Source organism: Homalodisca vitripennis, chromosome 1 (genome assembly GCF_021130785.1).
Source record: "Homalodisca vitripennis isolate AUS2020 chromosome 1, UT_GWSS_2.1, whole genome shotgun sequence".
NCBI classification, from domain to species: Eukaryota; Metazoa; Arthropoda; class Insecta; order Hemiptera; family Cicadellidae; genus Homalodisca; species Homalodisca vitripennis.
The window spans coordinates 158,663,674-158,687,819 of record NC_060207.1 but is presented as its reverse complement, the minus strand read 5'-3'; the positions used below and the strand labels follow the sequence as shown (position 1 = coordinate 158,687,819).

Genomic DNA, 24,146 nt, shown 5'->3' with positions numbered 1-24,146 from the left:
CTCATAATTTACCGCAGCTTTCAGTGATAGAAACTGAAAAAATGCCAGATACTACCTCAGCACTTTGACCAACATTCAACTAACCCAATTAGACACTTTTTCAGTGAAACTTTTTAAACCCTTAAGTTTTCTAACTATTATTGTAATTTAAGTCCTTTTCATTGAAGTAAATTTCATCCATAAATAGTTTATTTTAATAATTCTTATAAAACAGAAACAACAACCAAGGATATTTTTATTTTAGTTTGAACATACTCTAAGGTTGTCTATTTAGCATACATCAGTTATAAAATATTTTTTAAACTTTATTTTTGTGTATGATTGTTTCACAAATATAAGCAGAAAGTACCAAAAGTAAAAATGTCTATTGTCTATTAAAAAAAAAAAAAAACAATCCAGTTTTTAAGCAAACATAAATCTGTGCTTGACTTTATGACAAATATTCATTCGTTGCAATGAACTGATTGGTTTTAACTGTTTGGTATTAACTTTTTTAAAACACTTGAAGAAGAGGATAGACACATAAATCGTAGAAACAAGAGTGTATATTTTGTAACATAATATGATGATGGCAAATGTCCAAAATTCTGACAAAAGGTGCAGATTGTCACAAAAGTGTACAATCTGCTTTTGTTTAATTATATGTAATTTGACTCACAAGTAGCTCTTATATCTGGTCCTTTCTGATGTATTGTCAGCATTATAAAAGTAGCTTGTGCATTATTTATCTGTCTAGAGTGCTTGGGTTGAGTTTTTTTAACATGGGGCATATAATTTTTGTAGTTTACAAAGGACGTTGTGTTTTGTTAACATAATTTTTTAACTTTTGTACCAGTTTCTAATTTTTATCTACATAATCCTTATAGAAAATATTTTGATTCCAAAAACTCTCCTTTCGAATGTGCAATTTTTCTGGTTATATTTATTAACCTGTTTCATAGCAAAAAGAAAGAAGCTAACCAAAATAGATAATAATATGAAATATTACTTTCACCAATGTTCATGTTGTCATGTTTTTTCACTAGCATTACCTGGTCTTTTTTACACCTTGGCCTTTCAGCCATGAACTTAAAATTGACATAACACAAGGAATACGTTAGGTTGAGTTGATGGGGAGAACTTGTAAGTCCTAACAGGTCTTGTACAACTGCTCTGTAGCTTAAAATGTTAGTAGTCAAAATAACCAAGTATAGGACCTTGGTAATATTACAAACCATCCAATTGGAATGAATTGATTAAATAAATTAATTACTATACCCCTTCCTTATATATATATATATATATATATATATATATATATATATAATATATATATATATATATTCACTTCGAGTGTATAAAAGCAGAATTGCTCTGTTATATCAATTATTAAAACTTCTTGATACAAAGTTCCTTTAATAATATTTCGGCTTTTTGCCGTTTTCAAAAAGGTATAATACAAAATAACACTACAGCAAAACAAAATTTACAAAAGTAAATAAATAAAAACTGACATAAATAAATAAACAAGAATTTGTTGAACATGTGGTTAACACCAAAGAGAAATAAATAATATCATGAACAGAGAATGAATTTAGAAAAAATAATTTAGAAAAAATAATATATAATTGATCATTTCATCTTTTATTCAGACCAAAGGGTACTTTTGATTTTAATATTAATTGATGTGCCTGTTTCTAAATTTTCTAAGTCAATTTTGTTTCTATCTTCGGGTACTTTTGCAAATACCTTGTCAGTGCATAACATTGTTCAAAATTTTTGTTGGTGAGCCTAATGCGTGTTGTGAAACCAAATTTTTCATCCTGTTTTTTAGACGAACAACGATGATTAATCATTCTTATGTGCAATGGATTTTGTTGTCAATCCAACATAATCCATTGCACAATTTTTAACATGTTAATTGGTAAATTACATTTTTACTTTTGCAATTAATTTCTCCTCTAATAGGGTAAGTTTTTCTTTGTATTACTACTGGTGAAAAAATTGGAAGCGTGGACGATTTTTATAATTTTGCAAGTATTACATCGTTTGTCTTTACAGGGTTTGACACTTAAAATTTTTCTTCTTTTCTGAATTTGAATGTCAGTAGGGGTAGGTGGCAATTTGGGCCGTACCAGAAGATTTTTTAGGTTAGTATTTCTACGAAACACTAGCCTGGGTGGTTTTTGAAAATAAGTTTTTAAGTAATTGGTGAAGATTCAAGAATTTTGTGTGCCCGTTCTTAGAATAATTGTTTGTTTTTATATAAACCAGGAAAATATTTTTGTTATAAATTTTACGTCATCATTCTATTTGGGTTTTATGGACATTAGAGTGTTTAATTTGATTATTTATAAATTTTGAAGGATATTTTCTTTTTAACAAATGCATTTCCAAGTTTTTCTAGATAATTTTGAAAATCTGCACTATCAGTACATAATTTTTTGGCCCTAACTGATTGTTGCTGTATTGTTATTTTGTATTATACCTTTTTGAAAACGGCAAAAAGCCGAAATATTAAAGGAACTTTGTATCAAGAAGTTTAATAATTGATATATATATATATATATATATATATATATATATATATATAGTACAACACGCCCCACAAACTGCAACAAAATAAATATTAAAATGTCTAAACAAAATAAAAATAAAACTTAATAATAGTTACACTTTTTTTTAACATGAATGTACTCATTGATATGCACTCACAGACACTGATATAAAGTCAAGTAACTGCCCAGTCTGACTCACTGACAAAGGTCCAGACTAGTGAACCTCTTCTCCACTATCATGAAGACCTTATGAGCTGTTCTTTGTCTGACTACTCTAGTCTTTCTTCTGTTTCTCTCTCATTCACTCTCACATTCAGGAATAATTTAGTTAAATTTATTGGTTTACCTTGCCAATCAAAATACTTAGTGTTTTACCTACCTGTACCATTGCCAGCACAGTACTTGTCGTTTGTCAGCTTACTATCAGATGCTGGGTGCAGGGGCTGAGTGGCTCTGTAGCAGTCCTGGTAGCTCATAATCGATGTTTTTGTGAATAACAACTCTGTACTGCGGGAATCGCACACTGCACCAAAGCCGCTGCACTCCATCGTGTTGCCCCATCCTGCAACCTGTGGACAGAGATCTCTGTACAGATTGTTCACTAGAGGTGATGATTTCGCAAAAGCAGAGTTTTTCAAAATGTATTGAATATTCCATCACAACTTTAATTTCTATTATATGCATCTATTAAACCCAAAAGGCAAAAGATGAAATTTTAATATTTAAATCTTATTCAATAGAATCATAACCATTATCACTCTGAACTCACATAGCCTTGTTTCCTGAATATCTTGTCTACATGAGACAGACTGTAGTCGACACAGGCTGGCATGACAAAGCTGTTCACAGAAACATCATAGGCTAGCACTAGTGTCGCAATGTCCTCGCCAAAGTGCTGTGGCTCGCCACGGTACAGTGGATGGACATGAATCTCCCTCACCTATAAGACATATTATCATTAGTTTATCATGCAGAACTCACATAGCCCTGTTTCCTTTATATCTTGTCTACATGAGTCAGACTATAATCGACACAGGCTGGCATGACAAAGCTGTTCACAGACACATCATAGGCTAGCACTTGTGTCGCAATGTCCTCACCAAAGTGCTGTGGCTCACCATGACTCAGTGGATGGACATGGATCTCCCTCACCTGTAAGACCTATCATTAGTTTATCAGTTATGAAATACCTTAAATAATTTCTATCTCACTGAAATCAGTACAGTAGGATCATTTCTAAAATAGAGATGTCAATTAAAACAGTTAACATAGCAAGCTATAGAATATAATTTAAAAAGGTTGTACCTGCTATATTTTTTAATATGACCCTTGATTTAAAAAAAAGTGTAGTGCAAACATTCATTTGAGACTTGATGTAATTGATGTTGGTAGTTAAATAATATTTACAAGACGAGAATTTGTCATATTTTTTTTGACGACGTTTGACCATTATGTTCTGGTGCTGACAAGAAGCTGATGTTCCTAGTCATAAATGAAAACAACTGAGAAATCGAGTGTATCTGGGTGTAAATGTGTCATGAGTGTAATTCAGGTTTCTGAAGACTGTAGTTTAAAGGAAAATATTGTTCCTGTTATGTGCTACAATTTAATAATTTCTTCTCTCACTTAGCCTTTGTCATGTGATTCCATGACTGGGAATGGTATGTCAAATCTTCCTCTATTATACTCATATTATTCTATTTAAAACAATAACTTTGTTTTAAAAATTTTCTTCAATAAATTTTAACTATGATAATGTTGATTTATTTTTCTTACGATACAAATCTAATTAGGACTTGTATTGATTAACTTAGTTATAGGTATATTTCTACACAACAACTATTGGAAACATTTTTCATTGCAGTTAACCATCTGTGTTTTGTTATACTTTATAAGCATTTACTACTTGTTAAATCCTATACTTTATTCCTGACCTATTTTAGCAGTATCACTCTAAACAGTTTACTGTAACAAGTTGATGAATTGCTTACATTAGTTGACTCAAGAGACTAGGAGTCAACAAAAATGTTGTAACTGGCATTAACTTACCGTAACTACTGTCTCAGTGTCCTCATGAATGCTCCAGTCACGGTAGTACTTCCCTAAGGCAACAATCACATCCTGTACGTCAAAGACAGGGGGTTCCACACGGGATTGGCCTGTCACACAGTGAGCCGCTGAAACATTATGTTCAGTTTGATAATTTAAAGTGTACATCTTAATTTACAACACTGTACAAATTTCATAAACTACTGAGAATACTGCTCAAGTCCCTCTGTAACTTTACAGTTTATTTATGTTATAAAGTTATTAAATAACAATAATAAGGAAATAATTGAATGTTTTCCTCTGCAAATTTCACATATGCGCATTAATTTGTATTAGTTGACTAGTTTGATGATAGAAATAAAATGTTTGGAAATTTTGTGCATAGTTTATAATATTAATAGCTGCACATATTAGCAGTAATGTCCTATATTGGGAGTGTCAAAGGCCAAGCGGTCTAAGACATTGGACTTTGGGTTTGAGTTAGAGATAGAGCAGGTTCAAATCCCATCTGTCTTTTTTCAGTACCATCGACCTTGTACTGTATCGTTACACCCCTTTATTCTGTTTGATAAGATCCTCACACAGGTCAGGCTCATGAGGACGGACAGAATAATGCTTAAAAGCAAACAGGCCTCTCCTTTTTTATTAAAAAATAAATAAATATTATTTATTTTGTTTACATATTTGTCTCTAAAATTATCTTAATGATGTAATTTCAATATTTAATAGATTATTATATTTCAAAATTTTCTTTTACTGTAGTTATGATAATAGCTAGGTATTATTCCTAAACAACCAATACAACTTTCTACTGGTGTGGTAGCATGTGCAGAGGAGGAATTAGTCGGTTTTAATAGTTTTTCATTCGGAATACTGATCACCTTATAATTTTGCCATCCCAACTCCAAACATGTAAGTGACTGACCTGTGAGCACAATCCTGCTGGTGATTAATGTACCGCCACATACCGACTGCCATTCTCCTTCACGATTGTGGAAGATGGCAGCATGCCAAGGAAAATTCCCTACCTTGGATACATTCCCTCCAAGCACTGTAGGCAGAAGGTAGCTGTCCAAGTTAGATTGCCCACACTCTGAAACATATGACACTTTCATAGAGGAATTCTATCTCCCAACAGTTATAGCAGGTTCCTAGGATTTCCGCTATAATATATGAGGAATGGTATCTGAGCAGAGTAACCAACACTATTGTGATTCTGATTATTAATACAAAACTTTAGATGCAAAACTCTGAATTGTAACAAATTTTTCCACCTGCAAAAATTATAAAATATCAGAATCATCAATTAATTTAGAAATTGATTATAGGTTCGATATTATGATACTCAAGGTGAGCTCAATTTATACAACCTGTAAAGCTAAATGTTATACAACTTTCAAGATCAGGAGAATGATCTCGTTATCAAGTTGTATCGGACTTCACAGTTCAATGTGAATTTTGTCAGTGGTAAGCAATGAGAAAAGAGGTGTCCTAAATTAATAACTCTAAACAAATCCTGCAGATAAAATCCAGTGACATGTAGAAGATGTTGTTTAGGAAGATGAAATTCTTAATACAAATTATTGCTTCAGCGACAATATGGACAACAGGGTAGACTTTCTGAATTTAATATATGTATGATATCATCATCACCACCACCACACATAACTACAAACACACATCCAGCATAGTATTGGAATGTTTGTTAATCTACAGTACCAAAAATATAAATTAAGAAGTAACCACACGGGATACCACATCCATGTTATAATGGTGTGTGTGTGCATATATATATACAGGGGTGCTGAAAAGTCCCGGGACGGTCTAATAACTTTTGAACTAATTACAATATAAGAACCAAAATTTACATCAAGCTTTTGCTCATTTAAAACTATTATTTTATGTATTTCACCATGATATCCTGCTTATGGGGGACGTCCCACTAGGGGTTGGTGAAAATTCTTTAAACCAGTTTAAACCTAAATATAGACTTGTTTATTAATATCTTATTATTTCTTATTTTGAAGATTACTATATAATTATATATATATATATATATATATATATATATATATATATATATATAATTTCAATAAACATATATACACATACACACACACACACACACAACACATAATTATAACATGGTATAATTCATTAAAAATATTAATTAAAATATCATTATACACAGTAATATATATTCATTAAATTTGTATAAATGGCATTGGCCTAATTTAATTTCAATAAACATTGAATAAAAAAAAAGTAGTTGCTCTGCCAGGACTCGAACCCAGATCTCTAACTTGCTGCGTAAGTTTTCTACCACTAAATCATAGAGCCCTTACTTTTTAAAATTCAATTATTTTGTACTTGTCCATTCTGGTATTGAGTCCGTGCAGAGCAAGTACTTTTTGTGATTCAATGTTTATTGAAATTAAATTAGGCTATTGCCATTTATACAAATTTAATTAATGTAAATAAAAGTCGTATGACAGGTATTTGGTCTTCTGATCATATGTTAGTTTGTTTATTTAAACATATACCTATGTGAAAGAAACAGCCAAATACAAAATAATGGAGTCATAAAAAGTAAGGATTCTGTGGTGTTGTGGTCCAGTCGGAGCAAGTACTTTTTATGATTCAATGTTTATTGAAATTATATATATATATATATAATTATATAGTAATCTTCAAAATAAGAAATAATAAGATATTAATAAACAAGTTCTATATTTAGGTTTAAACCAACTTCAGAAAATTTAACAAAATATCAGAAATAGAGCTATAAGAACGTTATAAACATTAACACAGAAAATAAAAATAAAGAATTAATTAGGTAGAATTGTTAACATATGATTTGATTTTATAAATTAACTCTGTTGACTGTCATCTTAAATTTAATCCACTTAGAAATTTTGATTTGGTGACAAACTGATGGGCTTATATAATGGTTCTTGGGTTTTTTGTACTTACATTTTGTGATATTTTTCTTTTAGGTTTACCTGAATATGTTTCTTGAAATTTAAATTATGCATCAAGCCACATGCCACTTCAGGTTGCTCTGTCTTTTTATGTTTATATGCATACCTGTACCTTGTCATCCTTGTTCTCAGAGAATTTATTTTTGAGCCAATGTAATCTTAATGACATAAATTGCATTGAATTTGGTTAAGTAATATTTTTTATTCAAAGGAGAAATCTTCAAATATTCTGTAGAAATTTTGTGTAGCACTACTTGTAAATGTTTTTGAAGTTGAGCACATGTTGCATACTAAAAATTTGAGTTTGTTGAAAAGATTTGATCTGACTGTTATGTTTTCTTGTTCCTTGTGCTTAGTGTGTTCAAGTAATTTTGGGTAATTTATATATAAGAAAGACAACAATTATTGATATCTTTAATATTTCAACATTGCTAGTTGGTATAAAAAATGAGGACTAGCGGACTCTAAGTGTAGTAAAACTAACAAAATATAATATATATATATATATATATATATATATATATATATATATATATATATATATATATATTCATATGATTATAATAATATACATATTGAATTCAAACAATTGTAATGTTTGCCAAACCAGTCAAATAAAAAAATAGGTATTTATAGGGGTTAAAACACAATTAAAAAAATTAACAAGCCAGTGGGTTAAGAGGGGTTTAAAACACAATAAAAAAAATAACAAGCCAGTGGGTTAAGGCATAGGTAAATAATAGAGGTAGACTACTTACTTGGTGTACAATGAGGCAGCTGACCTGACCATTGACCTGACTCCTCACAACGGATCATGTTGGGAGAGTTCTGGTCGTTGGTCTTATAGTGCTCTTTGCATTTAAAGGTGATCTTAGTCCCCGGTAGCATCGGTTTGTCACAGCCCTCGTCAGGGCCCTGCCAGCACAACATATCCACTGTGGTTGATGTGAGGCTCGGACACAGTTCTGAAGCATACATGAACACGTTATGTGTCATCATGTTCATACAATTCAAATTAAATACTAGAAGGCTATGCAGATGAAAGGCATCTAGTGCACCCTAGCGGCAAACTGTAATACTTTTTGAACAGAAGAAAATGTCTTTGAAATATTGAAACAAGGTTATAACTGTACTTGTGAAAGCAGTTTGCTTAATAATGAGATAAAGCTATTGTATTGTGTCTTTATAATCATGATAATTACATTTTAAGTTGTGAAATTCAAACAATAAACTAATGATGAATGTTTATTCCTATTTTATTGTAACTTTTCAATTATTACAATTTTATAACAAATTAACCATATAGCTAGCAAACATGTTGTAAAGTGTTTAGAAATCACTTCCCTTTGGCATACAATTTGTGGTGAGTGTTTAAAAAAAAGGATTTTTTATTTTTTGAAACAAATGTTTATTTTCAAGTCATATTACACCATATTATATATATATATATATATATATATATATATATATATATTCAATCAGGAATATATGCTTAATGTTTTCATATAAACCAATTTAATTTTGCAAGCCGGTATAATAATAATAAACTCTATTAAAAATGTGATTGCTTTAGTAGTGTAGATTAAGAAATATATTGATTTTGAAATACAAATGGTTTTTATAGTTATGTAAATTTTTTGTGCGATCCTTGTAGAATTCTGTAAAAGTTTGAATATAAAGAATAGCATACAAAATTCTGTTTTTTTATATATGTTTTTAATGCTAAAAATTTAATTTAACATTATAACAAAAGAAAAGATGTTTGTACACTATAACTATATTTGAGACAAACTAATTCTTTTCATTATATCTAAAAAATTTAGCCATAATCAAGTAGGGAAAGGGACTGGAAGTACTAAGTCTGAATAAAGAAAGCTCATCAGAAAGAATGAATGAAATGTGAGGGAACAAAGAAAGTTAAATCATCCAAACAGCATTGAATATACGTTGTGTGGTCTTGTACCGCATGGACAGAACATATGGGTTCAAAAGGCAAAGTTTACCTATATGTTTATTTGTGGCTAATAAATAAAAAAGTACCACTTCTACATGTTAAAAATAAAATATTGTATTGCCACGTTGCTGCCAAATAAAGCGAAAAAGAACTAAATTATATCATAGGGGTGGGCCTAATGGTTCCAATGTTCTATGGGAATTTTGCATACAAATTTAATAACTATAAAACTTTAAAATCGACTTTTGTTCATGTTGATGTCGACTTGCAAGTGAGGGCGTCAGCATCTTGGCTCGACATTGTAGCTAGAGTCAGAAAAGCTGGAGATTAGTATAATAGAAGTCTAAAACATGAATGCTGGAAGCACTTGAAGTTGAAATCAGAAACTCAAAGTTAAAATCAGAGACTCAAAGTTAAACTCGCCTAAAACAAAATCACGACAGTATTAGCCATTTATCGAGACAACTTAAGATTCATGACAACGTGGTCTCGTCAGAAGGAAATCACCACACTATTATCCATATTAATCTGCCAAATAAAACATAAACCAAGGTAAGTTACTTTATTATTTACAACTTTACTTTATATTACATTCAAAATCAGATGTCTCGCATGAAAGGCCTAGTTTATAATATGAAAATATAAATTTCACTTACGAACAAGGCGCGCGAGATGTTACTCGGCAGCAGAAACGGTGGCTACCAAGTTCACAAGAGAAAAAATTAATACGCTTGCCAATTAGGTTATTAATCCGCCAAGAATTTAGTTCCAAGAACATCGGATGTAACTTATATTAACCAGTAACGAGTAACAGGGTTGTGAAATTATGTATTATACAAAATACAACTAAATAACGGTCTTATTGGGCCCATATGCGAAAAATATAAATAAAATAATTAATACAATATTTTGTGTTAAAAAAATTCAATCAAAATGGCTGTAAACTAGTTAATTATTTTTCAAAAAATACTTTTGTTTTTTATAATATTATATATGAGAAACTTTTTGCGTAAAGTTGATGTGTAATGAATTCAGTATACGTACAAGAATATTTATAATTTTTACTAAGTGTTAAACTTGGAATTTTGGTTCATTTATTAATTTTATTTTTAGTATTGATGTAAATTTTCTAACCAAAACTATAAATAAATGTCTATGCAGTATTATCAAAGATGATCTAATTCTGAATATAACAGTCCCAATATTCAACACAATAAGAATAATGTGAAAACTCAAAGATTTATTAATTTTTTAAATACACATTTGAAAGTGGCAAAACTGCCTTGCCAATATACACTTTTTTGATTGCCAGATGTGCTTATAAAATAATAAAATGGGTAAATTGAAAAACTTTGTAAAAATTATACTATAGTATACAGACATAAAATAAAAACATACAAATATATTATTTTGTGTGTTGTTTTTATTGAATTATTAGTTACCAGTGTCATAATTACAATGTACAACTAGTCATCTCCTTATAAATGTTCCTTACTGAAAAAAAATACTGGTACTGGTATGCGTTGGCTGGAGTGTGTATAATTTGTGAAACTATTTGATAAAAAGTATCAAAAATATTACAAAACCAGAAAAAAGAGAAATGCCTGTTATATTTTAAACTAGAATAGGGATTAAAACATACAGGCCTAGTATCAAGGGGCTGCACCATTTTGCCTGCCGGCGTGACCCCCCTGGTCACGTGACCCGCATACGTCACGAACCTGACGTCTGCCGCGTAAACCCACTTGGCTACTATGGGAGCGTTATGGTTTACACCGCTATTACACATCAGTAGAATAATATAAATTAAGGACATCCTTATATATTCTTAAACTGTGTGATCTGCTGAAAACTAGCAGTATAAATATATTTCAGTTTATATATCGATTTGAAAATTGTATACAACCACAAAAAGGCGTGTTTGAACTCCAAAATGCAATACATTGAAAGTTTATAAGTATTATATTTTTTGTTAAAAACAAACTTTTAGTGGCAAAGTTGTAGTAAATTAGTTTATCTATAAGTTTTATTGGAAGAATTGGAAATAAAATATTATTAATATTCCCGTAGGCTTTTCTATACAAATGAATAATAGAATAATTTTAGAAAGAAATAATATCCGTCGAATCTACTTTTTTTCAATTTGCACACATCTTATTGCACACTCCATTTTCTCCTTCCAAAAATATCATAAGATTTACGAGACAGAGCGGTTATCATAACTGCCCGCGATAAAATCCTCACTGGACCATCTAGTTATTTTGCCTTTCCTTGTAATTGCTTAATCTGCTGGGGAGACACAAATTTAGAAAACATAATCTGTGACTTTAGAATTTTGTTCATACCTGATTTTGTAATAAGAAAGTTTGTCCTCAGGGTTTTGACAGTTTTTGCATGCCCTTCTTAAGGTTTTAGAATGCATTTTCCTTTTTTTTTCCCAATGGATTTATACAATATATCATGCTCTCTTCTCAGATTAGTTAGTTTTTTTGTTCTAAAACATCAATGGAAGATTTCAGATTGTTGTTTTCTTCTAACAGATTCTCGCATTTTTCGCAAAAACAGAACTCGGTTGTACGAGGTTACTTTCGTCTAATCGGTCTGTATTTAGCGGCTCAATTCGAGATTTTCTTGGACTTAAACTGTCTAATCTTTCAATTGCGTTTTTACGAACACGTCGTTTTTTTTATCCGTTCATTGTGTACATCGTCATCGTCATTACTGATAGTGGGAAGTTTTATTGACGGAACAACAAAGGGCTTTAATAACAATTTCTGAGGCAGCCCTAATAAGCGATTTTTCATGTCATCAATGTAGTCAGATGTGCAAAATGATCACTACACACATAGGCATATTTACAATTTACCGAGTCTCCTCTTTTACACTTTTGATAACCAAATTTTACAAGTCTCACTGTCTTTTGGAAACTTATGGTACACTACTCGCTGTTCACTTCCTTTAGTCTTTTTAGAGTTATTTGGACAAGTAGCCACAGCACAACAACTCATTTTGACACTGCATAAATAAACTAAATCCACATCAAAATCACTGAGGATCAAACCTCAATTAACCCTTCCCACGCGGCAAACGGATATATCCGTTACGCCTAATTTTGACCGAAACGCGGTAAACGGATATATCCTTCAAAGTATATTTTGTGTTATTTAATAAATTTTTTTGTTGCCGTGGAATCCGCCCCCCCTAGAGTTTTTTCAAGGGAGTGTTGAATTACTTGTTCCGAAAAGCAGATGTTACAGTTTGAACCTCATTGGCGCGTCTCAGTGGTGGGAGCGCGTGGCTTTGTCCCTCGTGGCGTGATTTAGCCTCAGTCTGCGGCGAACCATTACGCGGTAAAAACGGATATATCCTGGCACGGCATATTTTAGTGTTTAACGGGGGGTGCTGTTTTGCCATATTTCCTTATTTACTGTTCGTGTTCCTGTTGTATTTAGCATTATGTTATCTTTTTATTTTGTTATTACAGTATTTGTTGTGTTGTTATAGGCCTATACTGTTCTATGCAATAACAAATCTTGACGATTTTTTTGTAAAATTTGAAAATTTGTTAAAAAAATATAGGGGTCTGATTATTTTGTGATAACCTGTATTATTTTTTATTCCTAATAGACACCATCAACTAACTAAAAAATAAAATTAGAGTTGATAAAATGTTAAAAAAATTTTAAAGTTAATTACGCGTTATGAGTCAATATTGAAAGATTAAATTCCCGCGTGGGAAGGGTTAAATCACTTCGGCATGTGGAGCAGCGTGTAAACGACATGTTCTAACGCCAACAGCCGACACGGCCAGTCCCTGCAAGTGTTTGCAACGCGGTGCAGGCGCGTGGTGGCGGTAAATCTGGCATGATCAGGCCCAGTGACGTCACGGCACCCCGCCCCTCCCACCACTCCGCCTGCCGTGGCGGCACCCCCCGCGCTGAGATCAAAGAAATGGCTCAGCCCTTGATACTAGGCCCTGTTAAAACATGCCAGTAGTTTTTTACGTCCTTGATATTTAATAAAAATTGTATCAGGTAATGCATAACATATTGTGTACATGTGATGAGCACTGAATACACTTACTGGCACAGTGTGGGATATCAGGGAACCACTGTCCATTGGTGCAACTGGTGATGGACTGGGAGTTCTGGTTGTTACGTTGGTGGCCCGGGTCACAAGTGACCACCATCAGAGTCTGGTCTGGCACAGTCTGGCCAGGGGTCAGCCCACATACACCCTTGCAGTTCAGCACTGTGAACTGTCTGTTCTGAGCATACGTCGGCACTGCACACGACTTCCCTCTATCAAAACATATGTGCTTTAAGTTGCATACATTTTGTAATACAATACCGGGTATAGGTAAAGAACGGAATTTATCTGATAATAATTTTATCATGAAGTAAAATATTTTTTAAATGCATTGTTAGTAGTTTTTTCTGACTTACGAAGAATGAATAAAAAATAGGGTCACTATATTAGCCTATGAATTTTCCTGAAGATTAGCGGATTTTGAGAATAAAAATATATAGCTTTTTGAGATTTCTGTAAAAAAAGTAAATTGTCTCCTTTTTAAATTTATTTATAAAAATGCTTTATATATTGGAAAATTTAGCTTGGAATCGTATTTTACAACAAAAATATAATTTATGTTTACAACTTTATTACATTATGTTATAGTACTGTATTAGTGGGGTTGGACTGTTTTCCCTTAAAGACGTTTAGTGCGCTTAATTGAAATGCCACGGTCATAGATAAAGGGAAAATCACATTTTTCTAGACATTTAGAACAATATTTTCATGTGTAAATATTAAAACACTTTTTTCAAGTCATAAAATAAACAAACAAATCCTTTTGCAATTTTATTTTTAGATTAACTAAAGAAATTAGGTACTGAAAACTAGTATGCAGTAATCCACATGGATGAGTTAGCTATTAATAAACAAGATGTTTTCCTCATATTATGGTATGAACTCTTGTATGAAATTTTGTAATGTGTTATGAATTTATTTGAATTATTGCCTATGAAATATTATCGGTAGGTAAAATATGACTATTATAAAGTCAGCATATTATTATTAGCTGTTCTGAGCATTTAAAAGACGGAAATGGCGATGTTTGTAGGTGACGGCAACAAAGCAAATGATGAAAAAGGAGTGCGTGCGCATCAATATCCCTTCCTCTGTTTTGTGAGGAACAAGCTGGTGTGCGTGGATTGCCTACCACTCTCATAGTTCGAGCGCTACAACGCACCAAAGTTATCAGTTTTTCATTTCCGAAAAAAAATAAAAAAAGGAACTTTGAGCGATCACCAAACTGTGAGTGACTTTTTTTATAGTTGCCACATTAGCATTTATTCACTCCATATCTTATGTTAAAACAACGTACCAATTATTAAGATGATTGGACATTTATTTTAGAAGTTATAAATTTTAATGTTTCAAAAAACAGGTGTTTCCTCCAAAATTTTAAAATCACAAAAAAAGTTCATATTTTGAAAGATTTTATACATTAAAGTAATGAAAGTCACACCCAAAATACTTCGTTTTTCACTGCGTTAATGGAGAAATATATAGAGTTAGCCAATCTGCTGTTAGTATAGGGACACAAGTAGTAATATCACTTTATGTGGGGTGTCCCTAAAACTTTCTGGCAACACTGTAATATATATTTTTCAACGGGAGAAGGTTTATATGCTATGCCTATTGATGTATCTTGCCACCAGGAGGCAATGCAAAAGTTAAAAGCTTTTGAAGCACCCTCTACACTATAAACTGCGATTACGAGACAGTTAAGTATATCAAATAGCAAAAAAACTATTTGAAGGCGCTAAGCTTTGATGTATATTTTTATTTTTTTTTTATTTATTTATATATTTTATTTATTACAAACTGTGTACATTATCATAGAGAAAAGTACATGAGTCATATTCATATGTGTCTTTCCTTCCTTGAAGTTGGGCTTGTTGTCCCGTCCCCGTTATGGTGCGTAGATCTCATTGTCTTGTAGGGGTTCTCTTCTCCAGTTCTCAAATTCTTCTATGGAGTAGAAGGGTCTTTCTATGAGCCATTTGACTAGCAAGTTCCGCATCTCCTTGGTACAGTTAGTGTTTTTTATTTTTCGGGCAGGATGTTCAAGAATTTGGTCCCTTTATAAGTTGGCTGCCTTTCAAAGAGTGCCAATCTGTGTTGTGTAGGGTATAGTGGCTGGCTGTTCTTGTGTTGTGAGTGTGCACATTGTAACCTCTTTCAAGTTCTTGCTTGATGGCATACATTACTGTTTCTATTATGTATAGAGAAATGACAGTTAGTATTTTATTTTTGCTTGAAAGCTCTGCGACAGTGGTCTCTTGGATTGAGTCCAGCCAGTATACGGACTGCTTTCTTTTGTAGAATTAAGACTCTTTGCATGTTTGATTTTGAGGTGGCACCCCATACTGCTATCCCATATCTTAAGTGTGCTTCGAGGAGTGCGAAGTAGGCTGTCCTGACTGTGTCATCACCACTTATTTGTTTCAACCTTCTTAGTACGTATAGAGCTGAGCTCAGCTTCCCACATTAGCTCGTTTACGTGAGGTTGTCCATGATAATTTGTTGTCAATGGGTTATACCTAGGTACTTAGCCTCTTCAGCCCTCAAGAGTTCTGGCAGTGGGACTACTTCATCTTTTCTTCGTCCAAAGATAATCTGTTGGCTTTTCTTCCTGTTGAGGACAAGGTCATTTTGTTGACAGTATTTTTCTGTTTTGTTAAATACAATCAAAAGACTCAGCTTCCCAGACAGTCAGGTTCACAGTTTCTGTTCAAGAGCACAGTGTCATCTGCATACATCAGTGTTTTTATAGAGTTCATCTAAGAAGGGAAGGGAAGTCACTGACAAAATAGAATATACAGGATAGGTCCTAAGACCGATCCTTGCGGGACTCCTCTTTGTACGCTTTGGTGGTTTGAAATTATTGTTTGGGTTGTTCCATTACAGGTTGTTCTGATTGCTACAGCTTGGGTTCTGTGTTTTAGGTAGCTTGCAAACCACGTCAGTGATGTTCCCTTTATTCCAGTTGTTGTAATTTTCTGATTAGCATTTCATGGCTTATGCTGTCAAAAGCTTTACTAAAGTCAAGAAAACACTGCTGTTGCTGTGTCCCAGCTTCTATTGCTTGTATCAGATATTCAACCAGGTTTATTGTGGCAGTAGTTTGTTGAGCGGCCTTTTATGAAACCATGTTGATCTTCTGGTAGTAGGCTGTTTCTGATGAGGTGGTCCAGCAATCTGACTAGCACAATTTTTTTCAATTACCTTGGAAAAAGTTGAGAGCAGCGATATTGGTCTATAGTTTTCTTCTTTTGTTTTACTTCCCTGTTTGTGTTTAGGGTATATTTTAGCTTGTTTTAGTTTTGTGGGAAAAAATGCCTTTAGTGAGAGATTTGTTTATTATATGTACTAGTTGGCTTTGTCGTTTCTCAGTTCACACATTTTTAATATTTTTGAGGATATGTCATCCAGACCAGCAGAGTTCTTTGACTTTAATGATTTGATGATTTTTCTTACTTCTGACGGATTTGTTGGCCAGAGTACTAAGTTCTCAGGTGTGATCTGGGGGTCTAGTAGTACCTCAGTGCTTCTGTGGTTGTTTGACTGAGAGGTCAGGTGTTTTGTTTGCTATATTTACAAAAAAAGTGTTTAGTTGGTTTGCAATAGCTTCGGATTCTGTTATTATATTACCGTTTATTTCCGATTTAGAGAGTTCTGCTGTTTTTGGTCCTGTTGTTCTTCTCTTGATTTATTGATTTCCAGATAGCTTTTGCCTTGTTGTCAGAGTTCCTGATGAAGTTGTCAGTTTGATGTTTCCTAGATTGTTTAATGTGCAGGTCATAGTCTCTTTTCTTAACGGCTGCGTCAGTTTTTTTTAGTTCAGCTCCACCTGTTCTTAGGTATGCTTCTTGTGCTTTAATGAATCTTTCTTTCTTTATTTTTAATTCAGGGTCCACTGGTATACAAGTTTTATTCTGGTTCTTTTTTTCTAGTCTTGATGTATGGGCACACTCTGTTCAGGGTTGTAGGTAATTGTTTCAATAAAGTTGTCATAAGCTGCATCTGCATTGTCCGACTACAGTAGAACATCCTCCCAGTTTTCTCTCCAATCAGGTTTTTAAAAAGTCTTAGGTTTCTGTCATTCAGGTGTCTTTGTAGAGTAAATCGTTCTTACATTTTCTTGTCTTGTGATATTTAAGGTACAAAGTTGTCCTGTGTGGTCAGAGATATGTGCATGAAGAACTTCTGCCTTGAGGTTGTCATTCGGTATATTTGAGCAGACCAATGTCTATAGATGTAGCACTGTGGGGAGTTATTCTTGTTGGTGGAAGAGCAGTCCTTGTTATGTTGTACTCTGCTAGTAGTTCATCGAGTTTCTGTTGCTTTGTGTTTGAGTGTTAAACAGTCTACATTGATATCACCCATAACAACCACAGTGCTATTCCATTCAGGAATTGTATTCAGGACATTTCTGTTGCAAATTTCAAAACTGTTCTCTGGCCTGTATATTCCAATAATATAGTAGTCCTTCTGCAAGATAGTTATTTTAATAGCAGCTAGTTCACATACTAGTTCAAGGCTGTAGTGTGAGACTTCTAAACACGTTGCTTCCTTTCAAGCTTCTCGTTTTACGTATATAGCAACACCTCCTTTAAATATGGTTTTGTCTACAGTAGTTTGAAGTTAATGTGTAGCCTTGAAGCTTGGTGTTTTTCCAAATTGCCTTTCATTAGGCCATGCTCTGTAATAATGACTACATCTGGGGGTGATTTCTGTAATAAAGTTTCATTTAGGATATCTATTTTATTTGAAAGCCGGTCTGCGTTTTGATGAAATATTGTTTAGTTTTGTTTGTGGATTTGAGAGTTACTGCAGTTGATGAGTGCTTCTGTTAAGTGGTTTGTTGGTGTTCCTGAGTTTTTCTCTAAAAAATATTATTTTCAGTGGTGTGAGGCTTTCCATTGGTGTGTATAAAAAATGTTGTGTTTTTATTGTAGAAATCCTGTATACTCTGATCTTCTGGACGTTTCATTGCAGTTATCGGAGGTTTTCCTTGTCTTAACTAGTTCGTTAGTTGTTTTATCTGGCTGGCATCTCTCTACTAGAAAATGGTGGTTTTCTTTGAGGATTCAGTGGAAGTGTGGTTGTGTTTAGTGCTTTCGAGCAGTTAGGTTGCACTTCGTTGGTAGTGTTTGCTTGGAGTTCTACATATTCAGGATATGAGGGAGGCATTTTCTTTCTTCCATTGTTCTGTATTGGTTTGTGTGAAGTTTTTCCAGCTAGATGGTGTCCATCTCGTCGATAGGGTACAGTAGTGTTAGAAACTGTAGTCGTAGTGCGTTGGTGACATTTGGCTACTTGAAGGGAAACGCTGAACATGCTATTTTTATATACAGATTTTTTTTACACTCTTCCTTTGGTTATTTTAACGGGTTCGATTTTTATAATTATTATGCATTCCTTGTGTTTTTCTCATTTGTGGAGATGTTATTTGTTAGCTGTTTGTTGGGGGTAGACAATCAATTAGCAATTTAAGAGAGAGTTCCATATTTTCTTGTTTTATTTTTATTTCAGTCAGCATTTTTATTAATGGAGAATCTCTGTTATGTTCATTTTCTTCTATGGGAACCGTTTGTGTTTCCATGTTCTTGCAGTGTTTTGTGTCTCGTGGTTTGTCTGTTAGTAGGTCCTGTTTTATGCATTTAATTTCGTTGCGAAGGGTTTTAGTATCTAGTTCAAGTTTCTTTATTATGCTTTCTTTATCATTATCGTATTCTTCAAAGTTACTTACAATTTCATTTCTGTATTGTTTTTCTTTATTTAATTGCTTTTCTGCTTCATTTAGCCATTCAACTAGGGTATTGTTTGTGCTTATTAAGATTTGTTTTTCATTTAATAACTCTTCCATTTGTTCTTCCAGACATGTTAAGTCCTGTTTTTCAGAGTTCTTTATCTTAAGAGCAAGATTTGAGTTAGTGAGAGTTAGTTTGTTTATTTTCTCTCTTAGTGCATTGTTTTCCACGAGGAGTGTGTTTCCCACTTCAGCAGCCAGTGTAAGTGATTTTGTCTTCAAAATACATTTCTGGTTGAACTTAAAGCTTGCGTGTTAGACCAATTTATAATAAAGTACATGTACGTAGACAATGGCTATAAACATACACATTTGACAGATTTTCTTGATCATGGCAACAATACAAACTCTTCATCGTTGTTGGAAATATAATTCACCTGAACCAGAAGTGCACATACACGGGCAAAGCTTACGAAAAGCGTGCAAAGCTGCGGGAAACAGCTAGTATATATATATATATATATATATATATATATATATATATATATATATATATATATATATTAATATTTTGAAGATAGATGCACATGAAACTTTAGATTATACATGATTTGATCTGACAGCAAATATTATAATCAAAATAAATAAAAAAGATATCAAAATATTAAAAAGGTGAGGGTGCAGAACACATATCAAGCAAATACTCACCCAAGGATTAATATGCCTTCTTCACCAACTTATCCTTACACCATTTAACAATAATTATTCTTTATTAAGAGAAGTGACAAGGAGTGGGTGGAATTGTGTTAAAAAATGTTTTAAGGTATGTGTAATGGACTTTTTTCAAATAAGGACATGTTATGGTTGGGATACTGAGATGTTGAATAGTTTGTTCTATTAAACCAGCGTGTAGAGATAATACACATTAACCAGTTTAGACAATACAGGTGTAATCACGTTTCACTTAACTTGAGTAAGGCAGATATTTCATCACATTCAACAGCAACAGATTTAGCGTTTTTCTGATTAAGAATGATTTATTTGACCTATGCTACAGTCACAGAAGAAAATTGACTTAAAATAGTTGAAGTTTCATTGTTTTTAATGTTATCAGTATTTATCTTTAACTTTAGGAATGTTTGATGTTTGACTACATACAACACTTGAAAAGTAGTTATCAAAGTTTTCAACAATCAATTATTTTTGTCATCAGGCATGTCATTCTTAACAATCCCTAACACTACAAGTGTTTGGCCCATTTGTGATTGTAATTATTCCAAAACACTGTACTGTCAGTGGTGTTCAGTTCCTGAACATATTCAAGCTGAAAATAAAAATCCCTAGTCTTAATGGGTGATGTTAACTTTGACAGACTTACTGAAAATACTGACAACACACTGTTTGAAGAGGATTTACTGACTTTTACGGAATCCGAACGTCTTCCACTGCCGGCAACTCGAATAACTCACAACTCAAGATCATCCATTGACTGTATATGTACAAACCTATCAGAGGATAAAGTAAGCTTTTCAATTACTGAAACAGAATATCTGACCATTTAGGACAATCATGTAGCTTCCATCTAGGATTAAAACGTACTCATGAAAAATAGAAGCTCATTCAAAAGAATCTACAGTAGGAGAAACCTTGAAAACTTGAAAGCTACACTTGCATTAGAAAACTAGGATTCCGTTCACAATGCCCTTTGATGCAGAAGAAGCCTTCAAATCATTTCAAACCATAATGGCTAGAACACTGGATCATGCTTGCCCAAAGAAAAGAACTAGAACAAAACGTAAATCTAAGCTTAAGATCTACTATGATGAAGAAGTTATGATGATGAAAGATGACTTCCTTAGAGCACACTATAAGTATGAAATGACGGGGGAATGAAAGCGACAGGATAACAATGATTTCAAAAAAGAAAGCGTATGACATTAAAACTTAGAACCCTTAAACGCAACAGTGCCGCTGAACATATAGCTCAATCAAACAACAAGTCCAAAGCTCTTTGGGAGATTACCAATTCAGAAAAACAAAACAAACTATCATGCAGTTCTTTATCGAGTTTAGAAATAGATGGCAAGATAGAAAACAATCCATATCTTATAGCCGAACATCTAAACCTCTACTTCTCACAGATTGCAGACACAACACTTGAAAAATCCTGTAACGAGATTCAAAACAATAACATACTCCCCCTAACTGGAAATGCCTTCACCTTATATCAAGGTGAAACCACTAAATCTAACTCCTACTGAATCCAGTGAAGTACTAAGAGTTATTCAGTCACTGAAATTCAAACTCTCTTGTGGTGTTGATGAAATTCCCATCGAAAGTAGTAAAACACTGTGCAACACATTTAGCAGCCCCACTTGTAAGCATAATAAATAAATCATTTAATCTTGGCCAATTTCCATCTGGTTTGAAACTCTCCCCAAAATTTACCCTAAACACAAAAAAGGCTCCACAACCAAAGCAGAAAACTATCGCCCAATTTCACTGATCTCCACCTTTTCAAAGATCATAGAGAAGATTGCACTTTTCAAGAATGCTGGTCCACCTTGAACACTATGACCTAATAACAAAAAGTCAGCACGGCTTCCTCAGAGAAAAATCTACAATCAGTGCCATCACAAGCCTTACTGAATACGTCATCGACCAACTTGAAGACAATAATTATGTATCAGCAGTCCTATTAGACTACAGTAAGGCTTTTCACTGCTTGGGGCATGAGCTGATTCTTAAGAAACTGTCCTGGCACTAGGAATTCAAGGCAGAGCAAATGACTGGGTGGCTAGCTATCTCGAGGGACGCAAGCATATTGTTGAAGTAAAGAAAACTGCAAATGGACAAAGCTGTACTTACAGATCCAAAACAGCTCCAGTGAATAGAGGAGTCCCCACAGGCTCAGTATTGGGTCCATTTTTTGTTTGTACTTTTTACTAATGATTTTTTCACATTATATCAACACTGACAATGTAAAAAACTATTAATGTATGCAGATGATACAACCCTTCTTATAAAAAATGACTCCACACTGGGCCTGCATGCAGACATTGTCCACATCAACAAACAAAACTCTGCAGTACTGCCTGAAAAATGACCTGGCAATTAACCCAACAAAGACCACCCAAATTAATTTTAGCAGAAGACAAGATCAAGTGCCTAACGTCCAAAACATCACAATACAAAAACAATCAAAAAACTATTAGGCATAGTGATTGATGGTGATCTTAACCTGGACTGATCATATTAACAGTTTTGAACCAAAAAGCTTGGATCTGGAATCTACGCAGTAAGAAGAATTAAGTGGATAGGAGGACTGCAAGCGGCAAAGACAAACTTACCATGCTGTTTTTGAATCCCATATAAGGTATGGTATATCAGTATGGGGAGGAACATCTGCCCATAATCTTAGCAAGATCTTACTCCTCCAAAAAAAAGGCAATAAGGACACTGGCAGATCTGGGACCACTTGAAAGCTGCAGAGAAGCTTTTAAGACTTTAAAACTCATGACTGTCATAGCACTGTACATCTACTCTGTAGTTGTCCAGACAGTTGAAATGGAGTTACCAAGAGCTAAGGATACTCCACTCCCACAACACCCGGAGAGCAACTGACTACCTCCTTCCTGGACACCATACTACACGGTAAAGCAGGAAACCATCCTACATGGGAAGAAAAATCTTCAACACCCTAACCTCTCAACCTGAAAAAATCTTGGAGGGAATGAGATGAAGAAAAGCCTTCAAGACTGGCTCATGGAAAGACCCTTTTACACCATGACAGAATTTTTTGACTCTGTAAACAGTACATTGTAAAGCAAGAGACCTGGATTTTAATTCATTGTAAATTTTGACGCCATTACACTTCTTTATATGCTGATGTAAATAAAGAATTTTTGACTATTGACTATTGACTATTCCTATTTGTTTCTATTACATGTTACAAAGAAACTTATACAGCTGTACACACATACCCGGTAACTGCTGCTGATTGCACAACAGAAGACTGTATTACTGGAGTTTGCACTACAGTGGGTCGAACTACAGTGGATTGTACTGTAGTGGGTTTTACAGATGGACGAGGGAGAGCAGCCGGGTAGGAGACAATGGTTTCCTGTTTTGGTCTTTGAATTTCTACACAATCTGCTTCATCTGATCCATCCCAGCAGTCATTGCGTTTGTTACAGAGAACAGTCATTCTCAAACAGGCTCCATAGTTACATCTCCACAAACCTTCTGGACACCTGAAAATGGGAATTGCATAGTGATAACTCTATAATGGATCTTGTACACTTGTATTCATAAACAATTAGAACAAAAATAAAATAATTAATTGTGCTATATTTGTTATACTGGGTTGCACAAAAAGTATGGATGGATTTGAACTTCATAGTAGTGGAGGAGGGAGAAAGTCAGGGTATTTTTATTAAGTGCATGTTTTAGAGTTAGTGAAGTTGACACACAACATGGTGGTTATGATCCCTGACTTAACACGTGTTACAATGCTCTGGTATGATTTGTTTATTTTAACCTAGTTTGTAATTACGTGTTAGATTAGTTATTTAACTGAAGAAGAGATCAGATTGCAGAACTCGAAACATAGTGTTACTGATTTTTTGTATCACTGAATAATGGTAAATGTCCGGAAAATCCTGTTTCCTTTACAATCCTTTCATCATCAAAAACAAACTTCAAACAAAGAATGAAGCTTTTGTTACTGTACAACAGCTCTTTTGGCAATGTTTTACTGAGGCATGTGATGGACAGATCCCTAATTTCAGATCAATATGACATTG

The 24,146-nt window shown here is 33.5% G+C and overlaps 1 protein-coding gene across 1 annotated transcript in view; it reads right to left on the bottom strand.

Annotated features, from left to right (window-relative positions):
- Positions 1–24,146, bottom strand: part of LOC124375023 (modular serine protease-like) — a 41,900-nt gene that overhangs the window by 2,219 nt on the left and 15,535 nt on the right. The window contains exons 6-12 of the mRNA XM_046833156.1: positions 23,325–23,594; positions 13,605–13,822; positions 8,326–8,532; positions 5,512–5,679; positions 4,587–4,714; positions 3,307–3,477; positions 2,917–3,106 (exon numbers count right to left, since the gene is read on the bottom strand). Coding sequence (XP_046689112.1) covers positions 2,917–3,106; positions 3,307–3,477; positions 4,587–4,714; positions 5,512–5,679; positions 8,326–8,532; positions 13,605–13,822; positions 23,325–23,594 — 1,352 coding nt within the window. The remainder of the gene's footprint in view (positions 1–2,916; positions 3,107–3,306; positions 3,478–4,586; positions 4,715–5,511; positions 5,680–8,325; positions 8,533–13,604; positions 13,823–23,324; positions 23,595–24,146) is intronic.